We start from the raw sequence: 27,505 nt of genomic DNA, 5'->3' as shown, positions 1-27,505 counted from the left end.
GCCAGCTGTAGCACCCTCTGATGCGCAAATAAGCTTTCTACTAGCACTTCTTTAGTTTTAATAAGCACTCTACATCAGCTGAACAACCATTTTCAAAATAATGGTAAAACTAATACATCTCATATATTGTGGAAGAAGTACAAAACTATATTATTAAAAACAAATCATAACAGAGTATTATGTCATGGATACTAGTAGAACGAGAGACCAAACGCAGATTAAAAAAATATTTCAAATAGAACAAACTGCTCGTTACTTTCAGGATTTAAACATTCATGGAAGTAAGCTGATTGTTTCCCTTAACAGACGGAGTTGTCTTTTCAGCATTGATAGCCCCAACTGCATGTAATCTTAATGCTATTGTATTAAAAACTGCTTTTAAAATGTACACTAACAGAATTTTGCGATTTTTAGGTTTTCTGTGCACAAAAACCAAAATTCTGTCACAATATTTAGGAGTTATCTTCTTAATACTGAATGCATAAACATGCTTTATACCAAGCTGATAACCTAACTATCTTGATTAAATTCTAATTGGCTTTTACTAAATATTAAAAAATATCAGTTCTATATATGGGCCTTCTTGGTGGTAAGGTCTTCTGACTACGAGCAGTTACATTATACCGGTAGTCATATAATACATGGGCAGACAACTCTTACAAGGCTATCCAATATTCACCACTCTAAATGTCCCATAGCACAACATATGTATTAAGAAGCCTGGCTATTATGACAGTGATTTAGGTATTTTAGTTTAATGGTTAACTCCAGAGCTTGCAGCTACACTGCCCCAATAATAGAACAGGTGATGGTGCCAGTGTGGCTAAACCGGTGTAACATAGTTTCCAGGAAATGTCCCAAATAATCCGGTACGTCCCGATGTGCCCACAAACCATCCATCAGTACATTTCTCTATAACATGTACTATGTCTCCGCGCTTTAATTGTAGCTCATCTTCATTCTGTGGCTCGTAGTTATACAGAGACCTGTACCTGCTCAAAAAAACCATAGCAAAGAATCAAGTTTATATACGATCTTACCTTAAAACTGATGTTGTTGAAGAAAATAACCCACTAACAGTGATGTCATATATAATTGGTCACATGACTTTTGCAAAAAGCACATTCAGAAGGAATAGCGTTAGGAGCAGCAGTCATCATTGTTACATAATGGCAGCTGATGAAGTAATTTCATGTAGATCGAACCATGTGTTAACTGCTGATGATGTTTTATCGATTTTATTTACTAACATGATAAATACGATGATAAATATTTTCAGTTTTAAAGAAAAATGATTAAACAGAATTGGTAGTTTTTTTTAAGTCAAAGCAGTTAATTATTACATTATTAGAAGCCGTGTCTGTCTGTTTGTCCAAAGCCAGTTTTAGAGGTTAAGATAAAAGGTTGCTTTCGACAAGTCTTCCACTCGTGACAGTCAGCTTGTTAGACCGATACATCACCGTCCGCACTCATCAGCTGCCATCGGACATTTCATAATAAGGGTTCAACTAGTTACTTCCTGTGCTTTATCACAGAAAAAACTTCCTACAGCACACCTGACGATCCAGTATTCATAAAATGAATAACTAATATATTCCTAGAACTCAGCACAGTGGAACCATATCATTTATCATTTCACAAGCTTGATCATAATTCTTTCCTAGAAGCCAATGAGCTCTAATCTTTTTTGGTGAAAGTCAATAAGCTCACTACTTGTTATACTTACGACGGCATGTCAAGGCTTCGTCTTCGCTGCTTTATGCCGCACTCAGTCTCGCCAACACTGCATATGTCACCTAACAAACAAATGGCACCAGTGTAGATACATTATTTAGCAGACTACTTACATAACGTAATATTGTACATACATAGTATACGAATGTATGTACAATGCAGGTAGGTATACGTGTCGTAATGTGTTGGTGTATTGTAAAGGTTTTGTGTGACCTTCGCTTTACTCCATTAGTACAAGACTCGGTGCATGAGTTTATACATATATTTTCTGCTTAGTTCATAAGTTGTAAAATAATGCTCAAGTAAAGGCAATGAACAGGCCCAGAACAGCTCTGCTCTTTAGCGCAAATGTTCAGGCTTTTATAGCGGGTAGGCCTGCCTACTCGTTCTGCTTGGCTGGGCTTGACCCGGCTGCGAAATTTTTTTCCCAAACAGGTTTACATACGGCAGTAAAATTTTGGCTCCTGATTGCTTGTAGTAATAGCGGTTTAGTAATCAAAACCTACATCATTACATTAAAAATCAAGTTATAATTAGAAAGGAACCCAAAATTCTAAATGACATACAGTCATACTTCGACTTACGAGCTTAATGCGTTTCGAGACTGAGCTCGCATGTCAATTTACTCGCATGTTGGTGCAATTTATTTATATATAGAGCAATTAAATATATATTGATTGGTTTCCATACTCTGAAAAATTCAAATAAAACACTCAAAACAAGATATTGTAACAGAAAGAACGTATTGGTTATTGTCCTAACTTAGCACGTGCTTTCAAAAAACAACGAATAAAAAATAATGCAAAAAGATGTGATTAATTAAAGTGTAAAATTAAATACCTACAATAGCAGCTAACACTAGAATTTGCCAGAGAGGGCAATATAAGTTATCTTTCATTACAACAGTTGACTTTGATAAATTTAGATTTAATCAAATTCTTAAAAGAAAAACTTAGAAGCAAACCTAAAAGCAAACTTTCATTTTTAACTTAACGTAATTAAAATTTCTTCGGCGTTCATAGTTTTAAGTTGCTCGCTAGTTAGCTAATTTTTCCTTTGTTTCGCTTTCACGACTAGCCGGCCGTTTTAAGTTAAACCTATCTAAGGACGTTTGTTTTTGTCGCCCTTTCAACATGTTGCGATTAGATTTTGAAAAACTAGTACAAATTGAATTCACTGTAAAAACCACATTAAAAACTGAAATAGCTACTGGATGTAAATAAATGTCTCACGTACGATTGACATCTGTTGAAATTGTTTCCTCATTGTTTTTGTCAAAGCCCCAATCGTTGTTATTATTGTTATTGTTGTTATAATTGCTAGTCTGGTCGGCCTGACTGTATCCAAACATTGGCTTATACTCTGGGGGGCTAGAGATCTTTTGGGAGAATATGTTCACATGTGAAGTTCCAGTAGGTACGGACTGTGACCTGTTGATCAGCGCTGACATCGGACTGTTGATTTGATCAGTTAGCCAATAGTTGTTATCCTCTAAAACTAAAAGAGCGAATACTGCGGTAACTCGACCTACATCACAAACGCTCAGCCAAAAAAGGTAAAGTCTTATAGTCATAAAATTCAAGTTGGCATCCTTACCTGGCTCACTAATTACTTGCAAGTATGATACTGGAAATATACCGGTAGTTATACTCCCTTGCACCCTGCCCTTGTACCAGTTAGGGTCCACTCGCTTAATCAGTGACACTCGATCTCCCTACAATGTAGTTCAGTTGATTGGAACCTTTGAAAAGGTGACCAGTACCAGTGAACAACTTTTAAAGACAACATATAGTTATTTACAGTGACTCATTCTATAGTTGTTGAATGACAGCTGTGGAGTGATAGTTGTTAAGTGACAGTCATTGAGTAACAGTGTTTGAGTGACAGTCGTTGAGTGACAGTGTTTGAGTGACAGTCATTGAGTGACAGTCGTTGAGAGTCATTGGGTGACAGTCGTTGAGTGAGAGTCGTAGAGTGACAGTTATTGAGTGACAGTTATTGAGTGTTAGTTGTTGAGTGCCAGTTGTTGAGTACCGTTGTTGAGTGACAGTTGTTGAGTGACACCTGTGGAGTGGCAGTTGTTCACTGAGTTGTTGAGTGACCGTTGTTGAGTGACAGTTGTTGAGTAACAGCTGTGGAGTGACAGTTGTGGAGTGACAGCTGTTGAGTGTCAGTTGTTGAGTGACCGTTGTTGAGTGACAGTTATAGAGTGACAACTGTTGAGTGACAGTTGTTGAGTGACAGTTGTTGACTACCCGTCACAGTAAGCTGATGAACTAGTCTCTCAACTCATCACTCCCTCTCAAATCATAGCTGATGAACAAGATAGGCATCTAAGAATATTCTCATTACTAAACAAGTTCTGAATATGTAGATGAAACGTTGTGAGCGAATCAACTATTTATGACGTTGAGTTTATTAATATAGCAAGCTGAGAATATAGCAGTCTCTATTGAAAAATGGGCTAAAATATATGTATTTCAATTCGTACTGCTTATTATACAGTGTACTTTAGTGGAACAAAATATACCCTTCTAAGAGCAAGCTCTGCTTCAGACTGAGGATTAAAGTTGTATCTAGCGACAGCGCTGCCTTCTCGTATGTCTGGAGGAGGTGAAATGAGAGGTGGTGGAGTTAGGCTGAATTCTTTCACTACCTACAGGAGCACAATTCATAAACTGAAACTCAAGAAAACCACAACTAGCCTGAGAGAGTATAAAATCTGTATAAAATCTTTAAATAGAGCAGAGGTGTATTTAAAACCTTAGAGATGAGCCTTTCGGGAGCCTGAGAATCGGGTAGGTTTATCTCAACATATGATTGTTTTTCATTAAAGAAATGCCTGGTTTATATTCAATGGCCTTGTTCCGTCTGGTGACATCATCGGCCTGGTGACATTGTAGGCCGTCCTTTCATCTACCATTTGATATTTTAGCAGATTCAACGCGTGCACATTTGCATTCACTTGTTAGCAAAAAAACTTCCTCCAGTTCTGGTGCGATTTTATCCACCTACATGTAAACCTTAGGGGACATTTCAGCTTCACATGTCTGCTAACCTGTAAGTATGTGACAGGTATGATTCCATTTCTGCCATTTTTACAGACTTCATACCAGTTACCATCTACTCTTCTCTTAATGGAGACAGTTTCATCCTTTCGCACTGACATTTCTCTACAATCAGTCAACATCATTTGATAATAAATACAGCAATAAAACATCTCTGCATTGCATAATTATGTTTTTAAATAAAAACACAAAAAGCTCTGACAAAGTTGCAAAACTGATAAGAGATCTCCAACCCCATTTTTCTAAACATGGTGCTAAAGTTGTCCACAATTATTTAATTCTGATCATAACAGATCTGAACATTTCCCACTCGGAGTTGCCTACTCTTAAGTACTGTACCTGGGGTGCTGGGCAATAAACTCATACAAGGCTATGGCTGTGCATGGCTTATTCATCTCGGAGACAATCACTCGCGGCGAATTCTGAGAAGTGGTAGATCTAGCAGGAGATTGTGGAGCAGACATAGAGGCAATGACTGGTCCATCATATCTATTGTGAGGTATTGGTGATTTCTCTTTGGGTCTATACACACAAGTGAAGTCAATGTTAACACGGAGTTGTCCTCACCACATGACATTCCATGCTTAGCATTGTAGAGCTTGTTCAATAAGAAATATCAAGTAAATGTGTGTAAAAAGGTTGAGTTATGGTTGGAGTTTTATCACACCCTCAGCTCAATCAGGCACATTGTATTGCTATGTTTGTTTTTTTAACTTTAGCATTTCAAATCAGTAAATCTTTTATTCTTTTACAGGCAGCCGTCTACCATTTTATAAAAAGATGGCTTTCTATTGACTCACGAAAAATAGTCTGAATGCCTGCGAGCTTTCCTTGCAGCTTCTTCCTCTTTAGCCTTTTTTCTTCTCTCTTCCGTTTCTATTTTGCTCTGAAAAAAATGTTTGTTTACTGGATGAGTGGATGCCTTAGCTTCAAAACTAACAAACTTGTTCTGAAAGGATGAAGGAATGTTTCGTAATATCTGCAGCTTGTGGAATTACACATGATATTTTATATACTATAATTAGTGCATAGTTTTGATATAAGTCTGTCAGTTGCTACTAGTAAAAAATGGAATAAGCAACTTCAGTTACCAGTATCTCTCTCCTTCTTGCATCAGATCTGTCTCTCTGGACACGCGGAAGGGGCGCTGGTGACCGGTCATATCCGGCAACAGGGGCAGGAACTTGCTTAGGCTTATCTAGAAGCATATTAAAAGCATTGGGTAACCGCTTTTATGTTCATACACTAAAATTTGAGTGTTTGAAGCCATGTTAGCCATATGATCACCAGAAACGGAAAAGCTGGTAGCTGCAGGACCGCTTTATTAGGTTACTAATATCTTGTAACTGTAACATTCTTCGAGATTCAAGGCTATAAGCTAATTCCAATTATTAGCATTTTATTGCAAACTTTATTTTATTGCTTTTTATCAAAGTTTTAACCTTTGACTTGTACCAATTTTATATAACTTGATGTACTGTAAGTTTTAACCATTTATCCTCTGCATATCTAGCAATATTTATCTATAAAATATGAACCAGCCGCGAGCAGACGTGCAAAAACATGTTTGCATTGTTTTTGTTGGTCTCAAAGATTCAGGTTAAAAAAAGTAACCAATATATTAGCTACAAAGGATTAAAATAGTAATAGTTGAGTCGCTATAAAACTAGAGCTAGGTGATTTCCTCTCCAGTGCTTCAATAAGATCAAAGGCTAGGGCGAGCAAATATAACATGTCATCAACAGGAAGGGCTACTTTTGAGGCTATAGTACAATAGCATATGACATTTAGGTGTAGTATTTGAGAGTTTGAGTTATTCTGTAATTTTATACATTATTTCTATTTAGAGTATCAGTGACAAGTCATAGTAAGGGGTTATTCAAATTTAGAGTTCTTGGAATTCATTCAAGTATTGGTATAAGAGCAGACGCTGTGGAAGTCTCTGAGGGGTGTGGTTTATAATGAAATATTATATCACGTAAGTATGCACACCATGGAGTAATATCATGTTATATCATACGGAAGTGCCAATTGTGAGAGGTGAAATACAGGTGTCATATAGTGAGATGCTCTATTACACCAAGGTGCACACTGCGTGAAGTGTGAAATGGGCGTGCTATGCAGTGACACGTGATATTATACAAGTGTGCGGATCATGATATAGTAGTGTCTACAGAATAGCAAACAGGCAGAATGTCCTGGTTAGCATTCTACAGGTAACTCTAGACAAGCTGTGTTAGTCATTAGCATCAGGTTGGTTCACTCAAAGACAAAGAGAAAGTGGTTATGAGGCCGATATGCACCCAGTTCACCTTCAATTTGAGCCTCTCCTTCTTGTGGTACACAGATATTTAGCTCTTGTACATCACGAATAATGTCAGGTAGTGTACACACGGCCCGTTCCCTACGTGTGGATCTCAGTTGATTAAGGTATTCAGCAAAAGGAACAATCATTGGAATTGGTTTATTAAAGGTGCTGTCAACTGAAGAGCCATTTGGGATTGAAAGTAAGGTTTCTGTAGGAGTTATTTTCTCCTGCGCAAAAGAGCTCAGTATTGTATTACCACTAACATGGCGCAGTCTCTCTTCAGTAGGAGACTTTACAGCTATGTGCAGGCTTTTGGGTCGCTCTTTGAGCGCTCCACTCTTCTGTCGCATTATATGAAGATTGTGGGCTTTCTGCAGAGATAGGGTCTCTTTTTTAGATAGACTTGTGGCGATTTCTGGTTGGTCAACTTTATTATCAGGTCTGGCTAAATTCTTTGCTCGGTATTCGGAACGATAAGTTGCCCTCTCTCTGAATAAAGGCTTCAAATTCATTGGAGACTTGAGTGCAGTGTTAGAGTTTGCAGGGGTGTTAGCCTGTGCACTTACCATGTGGGAAACTTTGGTGATAGGAGGTGGAGACACTGAGAAATGGACAAGACACATGCATGGATACCATAGAAGTGGTATCTATTACAAGATCAAAACATAGCAGTGGGAACAACAGGCTGACACAACAAAGACCATTTTTAATGAGTATCATTGTTATAAACAGAGTCTGAACACGGACTATGGCAAGGAAACACAGAACAACAAGAACATATAAAAGGAAAATATGTGAAGTATGACTAGTATGGGCTTTTCTGTTAGTTGATGTTGCTGAGCTTACTGACAATTCACAAGCCGTTGCATGTACTTTGCTGGAGTCATAACCTTAAGCCTCTGCAATACAGTCATGCAGGGAATATTTGTATAATTTAGTTGAAGTCAGGGATGCTACTCCTCTGCACACTCCCAGTTCTTATAAGAGAATGCGCATCGTTCTGCAGTAGTAGGCGATGATAAAGAAATAATTATTCTATATCAGGCAAAACTAAAGTGATTTATTGACTCGAGTGGAAACACTGACTTCCCAGGGGAGCGCGATATGCAGTATTATCATAACTGCGCTTCCCCCATTCTTGCTCAGTGTTTGTGAACGTGTTTATAGCAAACAGGAAAGGGCAGCTCATCAAACACTTGTACAAAATAGAAAGGGACTAAAACCATAGCAAGAGTGTATCAACTCCAACAAGAAAAACACTGACATCAAAAGTCCTTACAAGGTTTATGTAAGGGTGTCTCTATTAGCATTGATTTAAAATTTATTAGAAGATTAGTCTCGGGAGGTTAATGAAGGGTTTTCCTATGATAATTCCTCAAAAGTATTTCTATGAAAAATTAAAAAGATACCTTTATGAAGGGTCAAAACAGGTACCTCTATGAAGGCTTGCAGAAGTACCTCCATAAAGGTTCATAGACTGTATGTACCTTCAATAAAGTTCCATAGATTGTACCTTTATGAAGATTCTTGAAGGTACCTTTATGAGCGCCCATCCATGCCCACTACTACATTGGTGAGCATTATTTCAAAACTTTATTTGCTAAGAACAGAACGTCTTTTAACAACTCAACAGTTATATCAGCAAAGTTACAAACATTTTCTCCATTTCACAAACATTTCACCTAAATTTGGTAAAGCGTTGTGTTACTTTTTCATTTGACTTGATTGTCACATATATGATACCAACTATCTTTACTTATATAGCTCGTGAGTCTACAATTATTAACTGCGAAGGTGGCGCAGTGCTTAATACTGATTAAGCACTGCGCCACCCGTATTTTAATAATTCTGAGGCTACTGAAAGGGAAACGCATAAAAATATCTCGAAACTCACCGGCTCGAGGAGGGGTCACAGGAGCTGGTTTTCTCAAGCCAGAGAACGGTATTTCTCCGCCCCGTTGTATCTCTTTGTACTGCAGGCTAGGAGAACATAGACTAGCGCTAGAGGCAACCGAGCAACTTCTTGATGTAGACTGAGAATCACCAGTGATAAATGGATTCTCACCGTTCTCCTCCTCATCAATGGATAGGGCAGTCAGATACTGTGAATGTGGGGAGGCCGCGCTACAACAACAGTTGATGAATTAAAATATACAAAACTTTGATCAGGCAAGAAGAGGCTTTAAATCTATACGAGCTTTTGTTATTGGAACTCAAGCTAAAGCAATCTTCATAAGCAATCCTAATGAAATCAACTTTATGAAAACATAATTTCGCACAAACCTCGTGAGACCTTAACAAATCTTGACCACATTTTATCCGCTGGCTATTTCAGCCATTTTACAAATACATTAATCACATGCGAAAGTAAACCAGATACAGAGTAGCCAGATACAGAGATCCAGATAGCCCGATGCCTGTGCTAGATGTAGATATGGCAGATATCACTTACCCTGTATTGCCATGCTCGGCTCTAGTCATGTGTTAGCAGAGGTTGTCTAGCTATGTACTAACTCAAGTCTTGTGATAGCAGCTCAGCAAAGTCTCAAATCAATACGCAGGATAGGAAAAGGCATTAGATTGTGTTTAAATGACAAATAGAAGTCATTGATTGAAATCTCAGTAATTATTATGTAATTTTGTCATAGCTGAGGTAACTCAAAAAATATGCTTATTTAAAGATAAATGCATTGACATGAACAGCTAGCAGACAGCTTTCATAGCTTTATGTCCCACAACTCTAACCTAATTCATTAACCTCATCAAGCAATCAGGCACTTCCTTTCTCGGTTGATGAGTGCTCAGAAACCTAACCAACCAATCAATGTCATAACCATTTATCGTAAAATATAACAAAGTGTCGCAAAGGCATAAACAGTACCAATCTAATGAACTATACACAATGAGTGTGATGATGGAAAACTGGTTGTCAGAGACAGAGATAGGAGCAAACTAAATGGTATAGTTCTACCTGTTTGAGTAAAAGCCTGAAATCAGCCACAAATGGATGATTGTGAAGTGAATAGATCATAACTAAGTTATAGCATATATTAGGGTGTAGCTACCCATATTTCTTTCTTAAACCCTAAAATGCCATCTCATGGCTGTCAGGTTTGCTAAAGAAGTGACCTCGATGACTTACCTTTGGGAGATGTCAGCCAGAGTGTCAGCAACCATGACTGTCTAAAATATAAAATATGTCTCTTCCGCTGTTGGCTGCGTGTACACAAATGAGCAGTTGTTTTGTACACATACTAAAGCACAACTGTCAAAACATAACAACAAGACATGCACTGTGAAGAGTCATTCATTTAAATGGCAGATGCTGTTTGAAGGGCAAAGTATTTAGTATATAAGTCATTCCTTTGTTGATAGGCTGCTGCCTACTGCTGCCTACTGCTGCCTATGCATCGGTTCACCAGATGGCTATCAGCTATCACACACCCGAGTGCCCTAGTTCAGTTATATATTGATTGCTTGAGTTTTTATCAAACTCAAACATCCAAGCCTGACTAAAATAAAGAAAACAAAAAATGTGGCAGCTGGTTTTACAAATGACTCCTCGTAGACACACTTTTATAATCGTAAAATGTTCATGTCTGTCTCTCAGCACGCGTTAGCATTACCCTAGAGCCAAGTAAAGAGTACCTTTATAAGATTTCCATAATTCTGTGTCTCATCAGAAGCAAAAATAAAATGAGATGTCAGAGGATGATGTAGAAAGTCAGATATGAGTCAGATATAATAATAGCGGAGTGTTCTACTAACGCCACAGGGCAGTGTGTCGCTATGGCTGGTGGTAATACATCAACGGCATGGGATTGAGCAAGGTGTGAAACAGACTTCAAGGATGTAATGCAGAATCTGACAGTTGTAGGACCTCGCGCTAGTGCTGTGACTAGATTTGTATTGCCCTGTGACCTAAAGCTAGATTAGGTGTCTAAAGTAGTCCTTGACAAATGAATTTCTATAATTAACGAGTGCTGTTTCCGTTGTTTAACTGTGCCATACGCTGTAGGTAATAATTTAATAGAAATAATAGGTACAAATTTATAAAAGCAAAAAAAGAAATAAAATAGAGCAGCTACAAGCGCAGGACAACTGAAAAATTTGAGACTAGGATTGTAGAAGCACAAATCAGAAAGTTACACAGATCAACATAGCTCACCTTCTAAAGCCACAATGCGTCTTTAGAAGGTGAGCTACGATGTTGGTTCTAAGAGCTGATAGCAAAATTGTCAAAAAATTAAAGCTGTAGTGAACAAGCATATTCCTTCGTAACAGAAACTTACCAGAATAAACCAGACTAACCACTGTATTAGATATCAATGGTAAGTTATATTTAAACCTCCCTTGTACTTACATCCTTAGCATCTGAGTTTGCTTGAGTAGAACGCAAGGACTTCGAGCTGGAAGTATGTAGAGAAAGTTTGCATATAATTGGTTTCTTTTTAACAGGAGGTTTCACTTTCTTTTCCATATTTGTCCTTTGATTAAATTCTTTGTCTACGACCAGTGAAGCTGGAGCGACTGCTGCAAAAAAGCTTGCAAACTAGACAAGAATCCTGTTAGCTATTATTTACAAGAAACCTAACAATTAACAAGTTAACATTTACTACTTCTAACAGTTAACAAGTTAAAATTTGCTAATTTTAACAATTAACAAGTTAACACCTGCTACTGCTAACAATAAACAAGTTAACACCTGCTACTTCTAACAATTAACAAGTTAACATTTGCAAGTTTTAACAGTTAACAAGTTGACTTTTGCTACTTTTAACAATTAACAAGTTAACATTTGCTACTTTTAACAATTAACAAGTTGACATTTGCTACTTTTAACAATTAACAAGTTAACATTTGCTACTTTTAACAATTAACAAGTTAACATTTGCTACTTTTAACAATTAACAAGTTAACATTTGCTAATTAATTGAAGCTAATGAAACCTGTACATTTACCAACATGCGAAAATAAGATTCTACTGAAAGCAATACAAACAGCTACATCATGTGAACTAGCACCAAGCTAGTCAATATAAGGGCCATGTGGGAATTCTTGAGTCCATATACTCATTGTAAGTTTGCTCAAAGATGTCTCCAGAATAACAACTATATTTTGGTTTGACCATAGAACTATAAATTTGAAACTTGCTTGCAAGTACAGAACTTCGTATTCAAAGAAAATGTACAAGTTTAACACGATTTCAAAAAATGGTCTCCACAATCTAAAATTGAAATGTCCATGAGAGGACAACTCCTAAAGGCCATTATGACCTACCATTATTGTTGGTGTCAGGCCTTCCTTGGTGGCATTCACTCTGACTGCTTTCTCGTTGAGATTCCTTAAGAGAAGCCATAATTTGGTCTAAGTTGGTGTGGCATGTTTCAATATGATTTGATGCATACTAGAGCTTCGCGATACGGTGATTTAATTGTTCAATGGCAATTTTGGAACTGAACGATTTGAAAATATACAAGTGAACAATATAATCGGATTATGGCGATTTATCTTACGCCTGACAATTTTCAGAGTGAGCGATGCTGGAACTAAAATGCATGGGCCTTATAGTCTTATACATGTAATACGATCATTCCAAGGCTTTTCACATTCATGGGCCTTCATAAAATAAGTTTTTCTTAATTATAGCGCGCACAAAACAGTTTTTTTAACATTAAAATATATAAATTAGTGTTAACAAAAATCTACAAGTTTTTTTTACATAATAACATCGCAATATAACCTGATTCGATATAGCAAACTTGCTATATTGAATCGCCTGGTGATTTTTGGAAATCGTGAAGCTCTAATATATACTGTACAATATTCAACAATGCAAAGCTATGCAAAGCTATGCAAAGCTATGCACCGCTATGTGCAGCTATGCTATGTGATGATTTACTATTTTATAAAATATACATGCAACATCCCAAAAAATTACATAATACTGACTAATAGTAGCACTACATATTGTCATGTTGTATATAGAGATGGACTGCAGTCTAACATTGAGTGGCAAGGTCCCTATCTGCTTTTCAAATTTTAAAGAGATGTTACCGATTTGAAGATGGGCTATCACACACCCAGCCTCAGTTTAGTTGTGTGTTCTTGTCGCTAATTAGCAGCATTTTCTCATATTTAAGCATTGCGCTATTTTATCTCAACTAAAATACAAATACAGCATTCCGCCTGTCTTGATAAACAGTCACTTAAACATGAAATGCAGAGATACTCGTTTGGCTGACTGAATATTCCAGTTGGTGGTATTGTTTGAACAGACCTACAAATGCTACTTAATAGAAATGAAGTATAAAATTGTGTTATATTTAGCTCTGCTACATAAAACCAAAAGTAAAATATCTAGGAATTGTCGACCGTACTGATAAGCCCTAAGCTCAACATGGGCTTGGTGAGAAGGTGGAGATATGATACGATAAGATGTGACATGTCGTTAGGTGGAGATACGCAGAAGGTTACTCGCCCTTCAATAACCCATTAATAGTGTCTCCAGCAAACACTGATAAAGAAAAATAGCTTTGATTCTAAAACATCCCATCTATTGGATGCCTCCCATAACCACCCTGAGAAATCAGAAGACATGATAGTTCATAGAGTAGACCGGCTTATAGAGATCCTTAGTCAGCGGAAGAACAAGGTCTGGCAGCACCTGTAACTTCTTTATTTATGCAGACTCCTCCGCTGTTCTTAGACCTTTTCATGTTTTGATTGCTGACATAATATGTCAGCAATCAAACTCAGTCAATAATATTATTGTTGACTGAGTGCCAGCAATAAGTCAGCAATAATCACTGAGTTTTCCCTCAATTCAGATGATATGAATATGTGTCTCCTCATTCACATGTCATAATGCACTCACACTGATACTTGCATGTTATCCTTATATTCTATGGTACACATGCTAAAGCTAGCATATGCTCGTACCTGTCTGTCAGTTACATATGCTATGGTACCCGTGCTAGAACTAGCATGTGGTTATACCTGTGTGTCATTTATATATTCTGTGGTACACATGCTAAAACTAGTACACTCTTAGAGCTGTCTGTCATTTGCATATTATATGGTACACATGCCAAAACTAGCATGTGGTTATACCTGTGTGTCATTTGCATATTCTGTGGTACACATGCTAAAACTAGCACACGCCTTTACTTGTCGGTCATTTATATATTCTATGGTACACTGGCATTTTTAGATGCTATGGCAAACCGGTTCAAGTGAGTCCATGTTCAAACCTTCCTGTCATTTTCATATCTCATGGTACACCAGTTAAAGGAAGCACATGCTCGTACTTGTCTGTCATTTTCATATCTCATGGCACACCAGTTAAAAAAGCACATGCTCATACCTGTCTGTCCTTTTCACATCTCATGGCGCACCAGTTAAAGGGAGCACATACCCATACCTGTCTGTTATTTTCATGTCTCATGACACAACAGTTAAAGGTAGCACACGCTCATACCTGTCTGTCATATTCATATCTCATGACACACCAGTTAAAGGAAGCACATGCTCATACCTGTCTGTCTTTTTTATATCTCATGGCACACCAATTAAAGCTAGACTATGTTATACCTGTCAAGGTGGGCCGATGTTCATACTCATATACCTGCTGTGAACTTTTTGACTTGTCAAGTTCCTGAGATTCTACTAGTCCTGGTTCAGTTTTGCATACTGTATCCTGTTTATCCTGTTTAGATATCTGATTGAATGCAGGAACAAGAAAGAACTGCTCAGCGTGTTTATATCCACCTTCAATCCTTTCACTGGTGCCTACGTAGAGAGCACCCTTTGGTATCTCACCTGCTGCAAATACAAAGTTCTGCCAGTTTTAAACCATGAGAGAAAAATCTATCTGGAAGTGAACAGCCAGTGTGTGGATGATAACACAAGGCATAGACAAGTTCAGTAGAATTATCAATGACAAGTCGAGACAAGTGAGAATTACAACATGACACATGTGATCATTACTAGAACTACTAGACCATAAAATAGAAACTTCGAAACAAAATGATGCTACCTACAATTATTAATACAAGATGAAAAAAACACCGTATAATTTCATGGCACTCTAAATGCTCTCATTTTCCTGTCTTCATGCTAAAAGTACTTGACAGCTGCTGAGGTTCAGAAATGACAAGGTCAAAGGTTGCCACTGTTAGCAAGAGGGAAAGTTAACATTCCAAGTGCAGCTTGTAGCCATAGTTTGATAGCAGTTTTCTTCAAACATTTTATGCGTAGTTCATATGACTTACATAATTTAAACTTGTTTTCTGGCCGCTAAATGTTTATAAAAGAACATCTTAAATGGGTTATGCTTTTCCATATACAATAGTACAATACAGTGAGCAATATGTAATGAGCAGATTAAACTCCGTTATTCCTATGAGCAATCTTTTAAGCTGTCAATTTTAATCCTTACCAAACTGTCGAGAATAGAGTGCTGGGGCAGCCAAGCACTCCTGTATCTTATGCATGGTCTCTGAGGTGTTTCTACTACTATACAATTGACTATGACTACAACCACCGTCTGCAAACACAGCAACGACAAGACTGGCTAAGACATGCAGAGAACACCATTCAGAAGCAAGCATGCGATTGAACTGTAAATATTAGCACCTGATTGGTTGAAACACCAAACACTAGTTGGCCTATAGCCAGTATTTGGTAGCGGACAGCTACCATGCAGGTGTATGTAGCTACTGTGTAACCTACATATACGGGATGGTTTCTATAGATGACTCCTGTACTAGGAGTATACATAGTAACCTCATATTGGCTGTATAATGTATGAAATGTGTACTATAGAATTAAATACTGCTCACCACCATTATGCAACATAATATAATATGCATTTATATACTGATGTTATAACTTGAATGATGCAACATGGTAAGTTATGCGTGCGAGTTAGTCGTAGTGAAGTTTTTACATAGACACATTTTATTGTTATCCACAGTTTATATTTTAGCTAGTAGACAGCAACACATCGACTAAATGTACTGGATGACTGCCTAATAAGGACGAAGACAGGAAGACAGACTCACATAGATTTCTAGCCACAGATTTCTAATTGCGTCATAAAAATAACTACGCGTAGTAGTGCATGTATTCTATTCTGCAAACTATACGATGTTCATTAATTTGTGAACTGTCAATATCAACAATGTTAACTTTCATGAGGCCTGAGAGTATCAACAAATAGATATTGCGCAATACGAGATACTGTAAATATATTATGCCATAATACATTATAATTATACCTAAGCATATCAGGTAGCAGAACACTATAGCTTTATATTTAAAATAGAAACGAATCAAAAGAAATCAGTTAATGAAATGTAATGACTTCCAGAGAAAAGTGCTAAGGTAATTCAGACACCTACCAATGAAACACACATTTGCATTTACTTTAGTAGTTGGTGAGTAGTAGTTATGCCAATACATACAGAAACGCCAGAAACTAGAGAAATATTTTAAGAAAAAGTTAAGTAGAAAGAAAGGAAGAAATACAAAGTAGATGACACTCTCAGTCAAGAAATGTTGACATAGCAGAGTAAATTATTTTTGTTAAGTGAAAAAAAAGTTGAGTTGGGTTAAACAAAATGTCACAGACAGTTGTAAATACTTTCTGACAATATAAAAATTGTGACAACTCAAGACCAATTAATATACACTTTATAGTAATATACAGAGCTGTAACAACTCACTACTCACTAGTATACACTTTATAGTAATATACAGAGCTGTAATAACTCACTACTCACTTGTATATGCTTTATGGTAATATACAGAGCTGTATAATAACTCACAATTCCCTAGTATAGAATTAATGGTAACATACAGGAACTCACAAGCATCTCCACTCAATTTAGTAAATGACCAATTGTGTAACCAGCATTAATTCAATTCAATTAATATTCATCAAAAAATCAAATCTAACTTAATTCAAAACTTATAAACACAACAATCGAAAATAATATGGAGTATTTATTTGTTGGTAGCTGATCTAAGTTAGTATCTGATGTACGTTCAACTCATGCACCAAAATTCTTAGCTAGCTGTAAGGCCCAACAGCGTGCCAAAATATTTAATTGATAAATTTGAAGTTTCTATTACTAGTATGGTAATACAAAATATAATATAATAAAATAGTTTTAGGTTATTAGGTTTAAACTGAAGCTAAGACTTTATAAAATGACCACTCAAAAATTAAAACTAACTCAACTCATTAGCATACGCAAATTAGTTTGAACTCGACTCAACTTACAAATAAGATGAATTTAAACTTTATTCAGGTTTGACACATTATACATATTAAAAGGATTTGTTCTCTATTTACAGTTATCTAGTGTCTGTCGCATACTTCAAAATTTTGATTATTATAGCTTGAATTGAAAGTCAGCCTAGAAAACTAAACAAATTCAAACATATATTTATATTCAATTGACAAGAGTGCATAACTGGCCATAGTTTTGACAATGAAATTATATTACAACTGATTGTCATTAATAACTTATCACACGCATAAGTTTGGTATAACTCAGTAGAAAATCAAGTACCTGGTATGTCAGTTATTAGTGACTGTCTAGAAATAGGGCAATAAATTGGAACCTAGATTTGTAAACCTTAGACCTCAGAGTGATTGCGATTTGGACACAACTCACATGTAAACTGGCTGGAATACTGCTCACCTAATGTATTCAGCAGCCAAAATGGCCGACGCAGGTAATTTATAATCAGATGGTACATTGCTGGTTGCTGTCTCTGAAGGGTCAGACAAGATGAATGCTAATTCTGTTGTTCAGACAAAACATTCTAATTATTACCAGGAATGGTTGCCAATGTTTAAAAGGTAACCTGTCTTTAGAAAAATTTAACACCGTTGTCAATCTAAGGCTCCGATTCTTTCAAGTTTAAAACCAATAAAACTAAATAACCTTTAAATACTAATGAGAAGCAAAGATAGGCTCGTTATGCTGTTAGTAAGGTAAAAGGACATGTTTGCCTGAGGACAAGACTAGCCTTTCAGCTGCTAACTTGGCATCTGCCACATTGTCCTATGATCAGCATCGATCACCAATACAAGACTGTTTGTTAACACAAAGAAAACAATGTATAACTAGTATTTAGGCTTGACTTCATACTTTGTAACTGCCACAGGATCAAGCAAGACAGTGATACCAGACAAGCACTAATCACTGGCTGACAGACGGATTTTAGTTCAAAATTACCTTTTTTCTTTGAACACGTCTATCGATTGACATACCTCTAGATTTCTGTAGTAGGGTTACTGTAGGAGGCTGTGACTTCGGTAGAACTAAATCAGTTAGTTCTATAGACTGATCACTGCTTGAATTGCATAGAGATGGGAGTTGATCTCTCTTTGAGATGCAGCCCTATAGATACAACTACATTGGTAATTCATGTTGTCTTGCTGGATTATGTAAACCTTTGCTGTGAGCTGTAAGCATTTATTACAGTCATGCACAATATAATACAGTAGTCTGTGACAGGTAATAGTAAGAGTTTGTTTCCTTTGTGTCTTCTCACTGATGTTACATGTCTATATCGATTATAATTTATTGTTTGTTGTGTTTAAAGTAACATAAAATATTTAATTAATAATTCCTTAAATCGATTAAATTCAACCTTTTGTAAACCCTTTCAGTCAGTTTTACCAAAGTTTCCAGCCAATATGAGTTCACAGACAAGGTTTCTAGCTAGAGCATAATCACTCAGAGATTTTTTTTTCCGACAAAACTCACTTAATCAACAAACCTATATACCTTCATGGTAAGGGTGCACCTAAATTTTACCAACTGAGAGGTTAAACAAGTTTGATGTAGTGTAGAAAAGACAAATGCTGCATCATAGAATGTTGCGCTTCACGAAGGGTGTAATGCGTGATGGAAGCAATGAAAGGTCTGCGCTTCTTTATGATATAAATATTTCTCATAAGAACTTCTCATCTTGTATACAAAAGAATATGATTTGTTAACACGTGCCTTAGCTGAAGGCCTATTATCACTAGATTAGGCGCGAATAGAACTTTTCACATATATGTAGTATTATGTACACTAATTATATGCAAGCAAACTGTTAATTGATGGTTGTGTGGAGGAAGATCCTACTATCATCTGTTCAAGAAGCTCATGAGCCGGGCATTTAGTATTTCCTGTCTTTTTGTGATATTGTAAAACCATACTCTGAGAAGCGGTTATATGAACACAAACAACCTTTTCCAATGCAGGTCAAGTTTGCTGTGGGTTTAATGAACTGCAGATACAGGTAACAATTGAATAGCTACATAGTTTGTTAAACCCGCATTTTTTATCAAAACTTTTAAAAATACTCCCATATTAACTAAAAGAGATTTAGAATATCACCGTTTTAGTACATGTACATGCAATAAATTTGGCACTTTTAACGTACCACAAGCCACACAAAACCCATCATTTACCTTCGGAGTATCCGGTGGGCTTTCTGAAATTCTTAAGGAGTTATCTTCTTCCCATTCTCCTTCATCTAACTTGTCAATATCTGGAGGGTAGGTTGGGCACTTTGAGGCTGGAAAAAAACAACAACAGATCACCATGCCGCTGCAGGACATGTATAAAAAACTAGTTGACTACCCTAGTAATATAGGATACGGGTTTAGAGAAATCCCTAAGTATAATTGATAAAATATTAAAATGATCATGTAATTTTAGACAATACTTTTGGATTACAGCATTAACTGTGAGGGTAATGCATATGTAGTGCATATGTAGTGCATGAGTATTGTACCTGTAACATTTAATCATTGCAACGGTAAGGTTGAAGTATTGCACATGTAACGCTGAAGTATTGCGCCTCTGATGTTAGGTAATTTACATGTATTGTAGAGGTATTGCACCTGCAGTGTGTAGGCATTGTACGTGAAATGTATATCTACTAAGCTGGCAATGTTTAGGTAATGCACATGTATCGTCGCGGTATTGTGCCTGCATTATGTAGGTAATGCACATATACATGCTTGTTCACCTATCAGTACTAGTTGCATGAGACAAGCTACTTCCATAGCCACACGCAGCTGCACTTGGCAGTATTTCCTAATATTCTAGAGCCCTAATGAATTAAGCAATGCATTCTTCATAATTTACCATAATCATCTACTAATCTGCAATGCAAAGCAAGGCTATACTAGGACATGCCGTAGGCCTATGTAATATTTACCTGCTTACGTGTGTCTAGCTTACCGTCTGTGAGCTGATCATATTCATCAGCTATGCTAATTAACAAATGTACAGACTTTCCTAGCCAATGGTTTCACGCCAATCATTTGTTATTGTAAAACGCTTCAATCGCGAGCTGAGCTGCCGCTCCCTTTTCTCCATTGTGCATCATTGTGTGGAGATGTAAAGTTATATATTTGTTCAGGGAACATAGTAAAATAATAATACCATTGATGTCAATTCAGAAAAAAAATTCCGTATTCCAAAACCAAATGGAGTGCGTCTTTACAAATTGAGTTAAAAGTAACAATATTTGTACAGCCTTACGCAACCAATGGCAATGCAGAGGAGAGAGCAAGCGGTGAAGCGGTAGATGAATGCTTGAGAAAGACACCCAAACCAAACCAATCCACAAGCGATTTATTGTAAATCAATGCTATGGCTACCTTAATTCATCCTCTCTCTAACAGTTAGTATGTTGGTAAAAAAACTATGTATTATTTTTATTCATAAATAGTATGGCTATTTTTTGTCGTTCGAAAGTAATTGATACAATGTCTTTCTTGGTTCTGCAGATGTTGAAGGTTTGGTCGTTTTCTTTTTTACCCAAGACAGATCCGGCTCTGCAAAAAAATACAAGCACATAGTTGGCCAACATACATGTATATTTACTTGCGAGTTTTGAGATGAGGAATTGAAGTAGCCATATAAAAATGAAGCCAAATTTATGGCAAAGAGCCTTTTCCATGCCTTTCCAAAGAAGACTCAAGCGCTGAGTATGTCACGCATATTCTGCGCTTTGTCAAGCAAGTTATATTAGTTTAATTCTTATATTGTGGCCTGCCACACATATGCACTGCTTTGTATAAATTTAACACAAAATAATTTTATTGGCACACTTTTTAGTGTTTGTTAGAGCTCTAATTCTAAATCTAACACACAAGACTGGTTTTAGGTCTATCTACCTCACACACAAGACTGGCTCTAGGGCTATCCACCTCACACTCTTCTGAAGCTACCTTAGTCACATGATCATATAAATAAGTAAACTATTAGATATAGTAAACCAGTTCTATGTTTCTGTAGACTCCATTTTATCAGAAAAATAGAAACATACAAGGAAGTGGTTAGATGTCAAAAATCATTAACTAAAGGTAACCTCTACTTCTCCATGTCTCTCCGTCTCCTCCTGGCTCTTCTCTTTTCACTCCCTCTCCCTCCCCCCTCATTCTTCCTCCATCCTTCCTTCTCCCTGTTTCCCTCCCTCTACCTTTTGTTTCTTTTTTTTCCTTAATGGCTGTCCCTCTCTTCTTCTTTCCATCTCTCCCTCTCCACCTCTCTCACTCTCTTCCTCATATCCTTATCCGCTCCATTCTCTCTCAATTCCTCTCTCCCGCTCATTCACAGTTCTTCTCTTCGTCCCTCTGCGCTTCTCTTTCTCTCACTATCATTTAGACACTAAAATCAAGCATAGTAAATACCTGGTTCACTAGCTGCCGGAATTTTATTTGTTTTGAATTTAGCGGCTCTGGCAGCTTTTTTCTTTTCTGATTCTACAAGCTTTTCTCGCTCAATTCGTTGGAGTTCTTCCAGTTTGATTCTTTCTTCTTCTTGTTTCCGTTTTAGTTCTTCCTGCTTGAGTTTTTCTTCTGCTTCACGCTTTTTAGCCTCTAAAAAATGTTTTTTATTTTTACTGTTTCTCAATGGCTTCATAGCCTTAGGTCAGAAAAGACTAAAAAATATCTCCATATGGGAGTTCTTAACATGAATTTATTGTTAAAAGTAATGGGTTGTAAAATGAAGTACGTATAAATGCAAGTTTTGTACACGCAACACATCACATTCTTTAGTAACATAACATGCTATGCCACTGGACACACACACTTCAAATATGCAACAGGAAACTGTAAAATATTCCAGATGTTGCCACAAGTCCTGATTGTAAAATATTAGTATTGTGAAATAAGTGCACAATTAGCCGTGTTAATGCAACGGCGGCATACATAGAGTGAATGACCTTTTGATTTGCCAGCTATTCAGGTAGTCAGCGGTCTTGGCATGATATAAGATACAAGAATCACACGCTAACAGTACTTACCCTTCGATGAAATGTAAAACTTCGGGCAGCCTTGGATGTGCTTTTACTCCAGGGAGTGGACAAAACCTTAGCACACTCTAGGAAAGTGCAGAGATCTCCACCTGAGACATGTCTGCTGTGGCATGCAGCGGGTGCGGTCCACGCGACATGCGGCATCTCAACCTTCGCCATGCAAATTTTTGACAACTACTATTGCTTTTTAACAACTGTTATGCCACAATTAGCTACCGCTTTTCATTTTTTATCCTGAAATCTTTCAAATTTAAAAATATGTCATAAAAAAGCGTGAAACTCAAAATGCCTATTAAATATGGGACATGCGCGCACACATCAGCACGGCAACCAGTAAGGTCACCTTCGGCAGCCTTCTCTTCTTCCTCTTCCGCTGCCATCATATCGGCTATAAGCTTCTGACGAGCAAGAAAAAGATTCACTCCTTTGCTTTTACTACTGCCACTCTCTGAAATACTCGGGTCAGGAATCTCTGAGATAGCCTCCGCGCTTTTCTTCTTCTTGTCTACCATTGTACATTCAAATGTATAAACATACAGCGAGTAACCTATTGAACTTTTGCTGCCCACACTGTGCTGCCTCCTACAATACCAATGATATAGAATGGTTGTAGTTAGAACTGACCTGCAGCAGATATCATGACATAGCTCTGAGGTTTGGCTGATTGAGAATGAACAGAGGGTTCTTTTGATGTGGAAGGAACGACACCTGTCAAATATGTAGATGTCCTGGCTTATGCATGACTAAAATTTATCAATGGTAAATTGAGCATCTCTTTCTCTCAAGTAAATCTTTAGCTTTTGTTTACCCGGCCATGCGTGTCACATCGGGTGAGCGTGAAGGCTTTTTAAACATCAAGAACATTCACTTAGCCTAGCATAAGATAAGCCTCAGGTCTCAAATGAAGTATATCATCAAAGATGTAAATATGGAAGACAACATCTCGTTATTGCAAATATTGGCAAGAGAAGAGCTGTGTTCATTCAGAATGTGTCACCACAAGCTGTTGCGGAAAGATGCACTGAGATGAGATAGCGAACATGCGTAAACAAAGGTTGATCATATTTGTGAACGTAACTAATGGCTATCCGCTTTTTGCAATACACCGACTCAAACAGAAAGCAGAGCTAAAGGTTAGATATATCTCACTCCCTGATGAGTTCAACAGCTCCTTTTAATCATCTGATCATTCTGAGGGAGCCATCACTGTACTTTGGTAGAGGGGTCCATATCAACAAGGATGCTTCAGCGAAGAAGAACATACCATGCATTACAATGTCTAGTAGCAAGCACTCAAACACGGGGTGTATTGAATTGGAGTATGTTATATTCGGCTGCGTAGTTAAGCCATGCCACCCCTCTGTACCTTCATTAATTCTGACAGCGCTGCCACTGACACTTGAGTCTGTCTCTTCTTCTTCCATCATGTCGGCTATAAGTTTTTGCCTGGCTAGAAATAGGTTGACACCCTTGCTGCAACCACGTTTGCCCTGAGCTGAGGCTACATCCTTAGGAATTTCAGCCATCTCTTCGATGGACATCAGGTCATCACTCATTGTCGACCTTCTATTCGCTTACCATAGATATTACATACAAAGTTTCCCCGCGTTCTCTTCTCGTTCCTTCTCAAAATATAATATTTTGTAAAGTAGTGGCAACTAGGAAAGATACTATCACTAACTTCAAGTTTTATGAAGCAAATTTATTACCTTTAAACCTGTGAGGTCGCTCCTAGCCTCAAACTCTCTTCTGTGCGCTGAACTATGTAGGAATGCTGCCGAGCGGCAGCTGGCCGTGAGATTACGTTAGCAATAATTAGTAGGAGTCAGGTTCTATAAGCAGCAGTAATTAAGCGCTATTCGCTGCCGCCTCTATTACGGATGCTTGTATAATGTCGAAGCCATCTAGCCCTCGGCAGCGTGAGGATAAGGAAAGCTCTTACAGTCAGTGATGCTGAATCAGAACTGCGTGTGAGCATGAGGGGGTGTTACATATCTATAACAGGACATTGCTCTTAGAATCCTTTGCTCTCTATTCTTACATGTAGAATGCAGCTGATGCCTTTTTATGACAGCGTACTGAGCGACATTGATGAATAGGCATAGGTAACATCACAAGCATAGCGTCTTTATTAGCGCATATTAAATCTATCTGCTGGCATTGCATGTAGCAGCCCCCAACACAGACCACAGCACACCGCAGTCTTGGAAAGGAGCACACGATACTTAACCATATACATAGTCAGATTGAATGGTTGCCGTAACAACCCAAATCCGATCAGGACATTCTATTGACCTTTTCTTCCCGTTCTTTATTGCAAGCTATATTATATTTTCTTCTGGTAAATCTGTGATTTTATTTACAGAAATTCAAGAGCCAGACTAAATTATAAAAAGGACAACCACACTGAAATAGTTCAATCATGTAGCAGTTGGTGACCTACGATCCTAAGTTACTGCCCATGACTTGACGCACATAACAGCTCTAAATGATTCATTGACCTCTTACTAAATAGGTGAGCAGAGGCTTGCTTCTAGGGTATCCTCATAATCTTTGTCCGCAACACCTATGAGAGGCTACTAGAAACTGTAAGAAACAACTCTCTACACAAAATCTCTCTGATACTCATCGTTTTTCTATGTACATTCACTGGAGTTGTCTCACCTTCAATGCTATTACAGTATTCTTAACGCGTGACTGATGTGGTATGACTAATTTCTTCCAAGACGCTTAAACTCATTAATAAACATAAAAATGTTAAAATTCAAGACTTAAATATATAATTCACAAAGCTGTCATGAGATGTCAAGCGGTGAATTATAGTCAGCGGCGCAAGAAGTACATACCAAGTGGTGTTTTATTAGCAGCAACACGCTGAGCTATCATTAGAGAAGAGAAAAGCGACTATAACAAGAAAGATAAGTGCCACATTGTCTCATGGCGTCACCTGCAGATACGTGTCAGTTGTTACTCTGACACGGCCACCCGCTGCTGCAAGCATTGCTGGGCTGACAGAGAACTTCCTCATCTCTTTACGAGTACTTCTAGGGTATCAGGGATGTACGTAATGAGATGTATCAGGTAGACACTGTAACCTGTATTTCGTCTAATTTCTAGCGGCGTATGCTCCTAATGTGGCTGCTTGAAAATAACACGAGTTGTACCTGAGAGATTAATTCAGGGTTTCAATGGAATGAGTAGGAATTATTTATTAGAGCTGAAACAACCTGTAGCTCATCCAGACCACTCTTTGTTCACCATTGCTAATGCTTTGGCCATACAATTAGTTAATAACCAAACACTTTTTACAGTAATTTTTATGTGCTTTGGCAAAATGCCAACTAAGTATCGCTTTGATAATAGACATACGTTTTGTGCATTAAAAAAGCTGTGAAGGACAAGTCTATAAGTCTATGCGCTAGAGAAAACTTGAGTTACTAAGCGAGCTTACAAATATCATATATTATTACAGCTGTCTCCTTTATATGTTACGTAAAATCGTGCAGCCTCCACTTACACCGCCTTATACAATGTAATTATCTTTTTGATAAATCTCTCCGAGACTCCGTTACACAGGCCTTGGAGTCGTCTGATAACAATCATGTCTACAATAGAAAAGACACATGTGAGAACAGACATCGGAGTAGAGTACATTAATGATACAGTTGTAACTTGTTATTGGATGGTAGAAGATGTAATCAACAACATTTACAAAACATTCACTTCTAACAAAACTTAGTTTTAATAATAAAAGTTCCGAGTTTTATACTACAAGTATTAATAATTGTTTTAGATTTTAGGTGTTCTCTTTTGTCTATCTCTTACACTAGACTAGTAAGATTGGTTTCATATTTAGAGCAGAGTTAAGCAATAAAAAGTATGATATTAACCTTGTTATGATGGGCATATCATGTTCAGCAATAAACACAGCAATGCTATGTGTGTCTAGTGACACACTTTACACATGACTGCAGTGCTCAACATCAGGACACTCGATATTACAATCTCTAGTAATTACTTACCCAAGTTTTAGAAGAAAGGCTGCCTTCATATTGCTCATCCGCTATTGATGAGAATAGACTTACGGCTCATTGATATGTCAGCCTTGATAAGGCTGAGTGTAAGTGGGCTCTCATCATGCTATGGTTGAGTTAGGTTTTATGACCTGCAATAAATGAGTATATTCAGTTTACAGTTTATAATAATGATAGTATTAACAACTGGTCAGAGTAAATTTGTAAAATATACCTTAGCTTCAAGTAGCTCAGCAGAGTTATAGCGAAGTTTTGCCACAGAATCTAGCACATCGAAAAACTGTACATATATGTATATAATTGTATCTATATAGCAGAGTTTTGCAGAAGGATATAGTTGAGAGAACCTGTAAACATATATAACAGAGTAGTGTAGCAACAACTAGCTAAAAAAGGTTGGGCAAATAAAATTGCGAGGAAGGCAGAAACTTATAGTTAAGAAAACAACAGGTACAAAGATCAAAGCGATACAAATAATTATCCAAGTCAAAGGAATTGAGGGCATCTACAGTTCAGAGAAAGCGGCATTTACGAAGCACCCAAGCAAATTATACTTTTAATAGATTGTTTTTATTTTACAGTAATAAGATATGCTTGCTTACTCGTGTATAAACTGATTTACCTTTACTTAACTGCCTCATGACTAATTTACATTACTGGGTGCCTTGTAGTAATGACCATTTAGTTTTGAGCAAAATTTTCTTTAGTCAGGTATAGCAGCTCTAAGTAAAAGGTGTCAAACAAACAAAAGGTAATTGTAGTTTGATGATGGTCGAATCAAATTCTGAAGATATCAACATACCCTAACGTTCAAGTGGTCTCTGTTGCCAACAGCATTTTCAGGTAGTGCAACTCAGAAGAGCTTGGAGTTATCTTACCGGTAAATTGTGTTAGATTTATTAATCAAACAGAGCTACCTATTTTGACAAGCGCTTCGATAATGGAAAATACGACTTTTTTGATTCTGGGAAGACGAGGCTATTTTAGCAATTCCGTTTCTCACTGATTTAAGGTAA

At 37.2% G+C, this 27,505-nt stretch overlaps 2 protein-coding genes across 2 annotated transcripts; both read right to left on the bottom strand.

Moving 5' to 3' along the window:
* Positions 1-110: 110 nt before the first annotated feature.
* Positions 111-19,726, bottom strand: LOC137403023 (sorbin and SH3 domain-containing protein 1-like). Its single transcript, XM_068089405.1, has 16 exons — positions 19,592-19,726; positions 18,398-18,527; positions 14,738-14,934; positions 12,391-12,454; positions 11,474-11,643; positions 10,253-10,293; positions 9,005-9,234; positions 5,894-6,000; positions 5,603-5,688; positions 5,142-5,324; positions 4,793-4,907; positions 4,265-4,390; positions 3,331-3,448; positions 2,971-3,231; positions 1,727-1,796; positions 111-992 (listed from the first exon to the last, which is right to left on the bottom strand). The coding sequence occupies exons 1-16, from the start codon at positions 19,724-19,726 to the stop codon at positions 824-826; spliced, it is 2,202 nt and encodes a 733-aa protein (XP_067945506.1). The 3' UTR covers positions 111-823.
* An 801-nt stretch (positions 19,727-20,527) lies between these two features.
* On the bottom strand, positions 20,528-24,229 carry LOC137410476 (uncharacterized protein YscB-like). Its single transcript, XM_068095893.1, has 6 exons — positions 24,165-24,229; positions 23,822-24,077; positions 23,080-23,163; positions 22,799-22,960; positions 21,827-22,015; positions 20,528-20,968 (listed from the first exon to the last, which is right to left on the bottom strand). The coding sequence occupies exons 2-6, from the start codon at positions 24,009-24,011 to the stop codon at positions 20,868-20,870; spliced, it is 726 nt and encodes a 241-aa protein (XP_067951994.1). The 5' UTR covers positions 24,012-24,077; positions 24,165-24,229; the 3' UTR covers positions 20,528-20,867.
* Positions 24,230-27,505: the final 3,276 nt, after the last annotated feature.

This window comes from Watersipora subatra, chromosome 1 (assembly GCF_963576615.1).
Source record: "Watersipora subatra chromosome 1, tzWatSuba1.1, whole genome shotgun sequence".
In the NCBI taxonomy this organism is placed as follows: domain Eukaryota; kingdom Metazoa; phylum Bryozoa; class Gymnolaemata; order Cheilostomatida; family Watersiporidae; genus Watersipora; species Watersipora subatra.
The sequence above is the reverse complement of the archived record's forward strand: the minus strand, read 5'-3'. Positions and strand labels throughout refer to the sequence as shown.

What these genes read in the sequence shown, in the direction of transcription:
- LOC137403023 (XM_068089405.1), bottom strand. Translation starts at nt 19,726, where the DNA reads ATGGTGATCTGTTGTTGTTTTTTTCCAGCCTCAAAGTGCCCAACCTAC. An exon ending in CAAACTCAGATGCTAAGGAT is followed by an intron (nt 10,294 to 11,473) that starts GTAAGTACAAGG and finishes TTTATATTTTAG; the next exon opens with ACAGTCATGGTTGCTGACAC. An exon ending in GCAAGTAATTAGTGAGCCAG is followed by an intron (nt 3,232 to 3,330) that starts GTAAGGATGCCA and finishes TCGCTCTTTTAG; the next exon opens with TTTTAGAGGATAACAACTAT.
- LOC137410476 (XM_068095893.1), bottom strand. Translation starts at nt 24,011, where the DNA reads ATGAGTGATGACCTGATGTCCATCGAAGAGATGGCTGAAATTCCTAAG. An exon ending in CGCTGTCAGAATTAATGAAG is followed by an intron (nt 23,164 to 23,821) that starts GTACAGAGGGGT and finishes CATATTTGACAG; the next exon opens with GTGTCGTTCCTTCCACATCA. An exon ending in AGAAGAGAAGGCTGCCGAAG is followed by an intron (nt 22,016 to 22,798) that starts GTGACCTTACTG and finishes AACATTTTTTAG; the next exon opens with AGGCTAAAAAGCGTGAAGCA.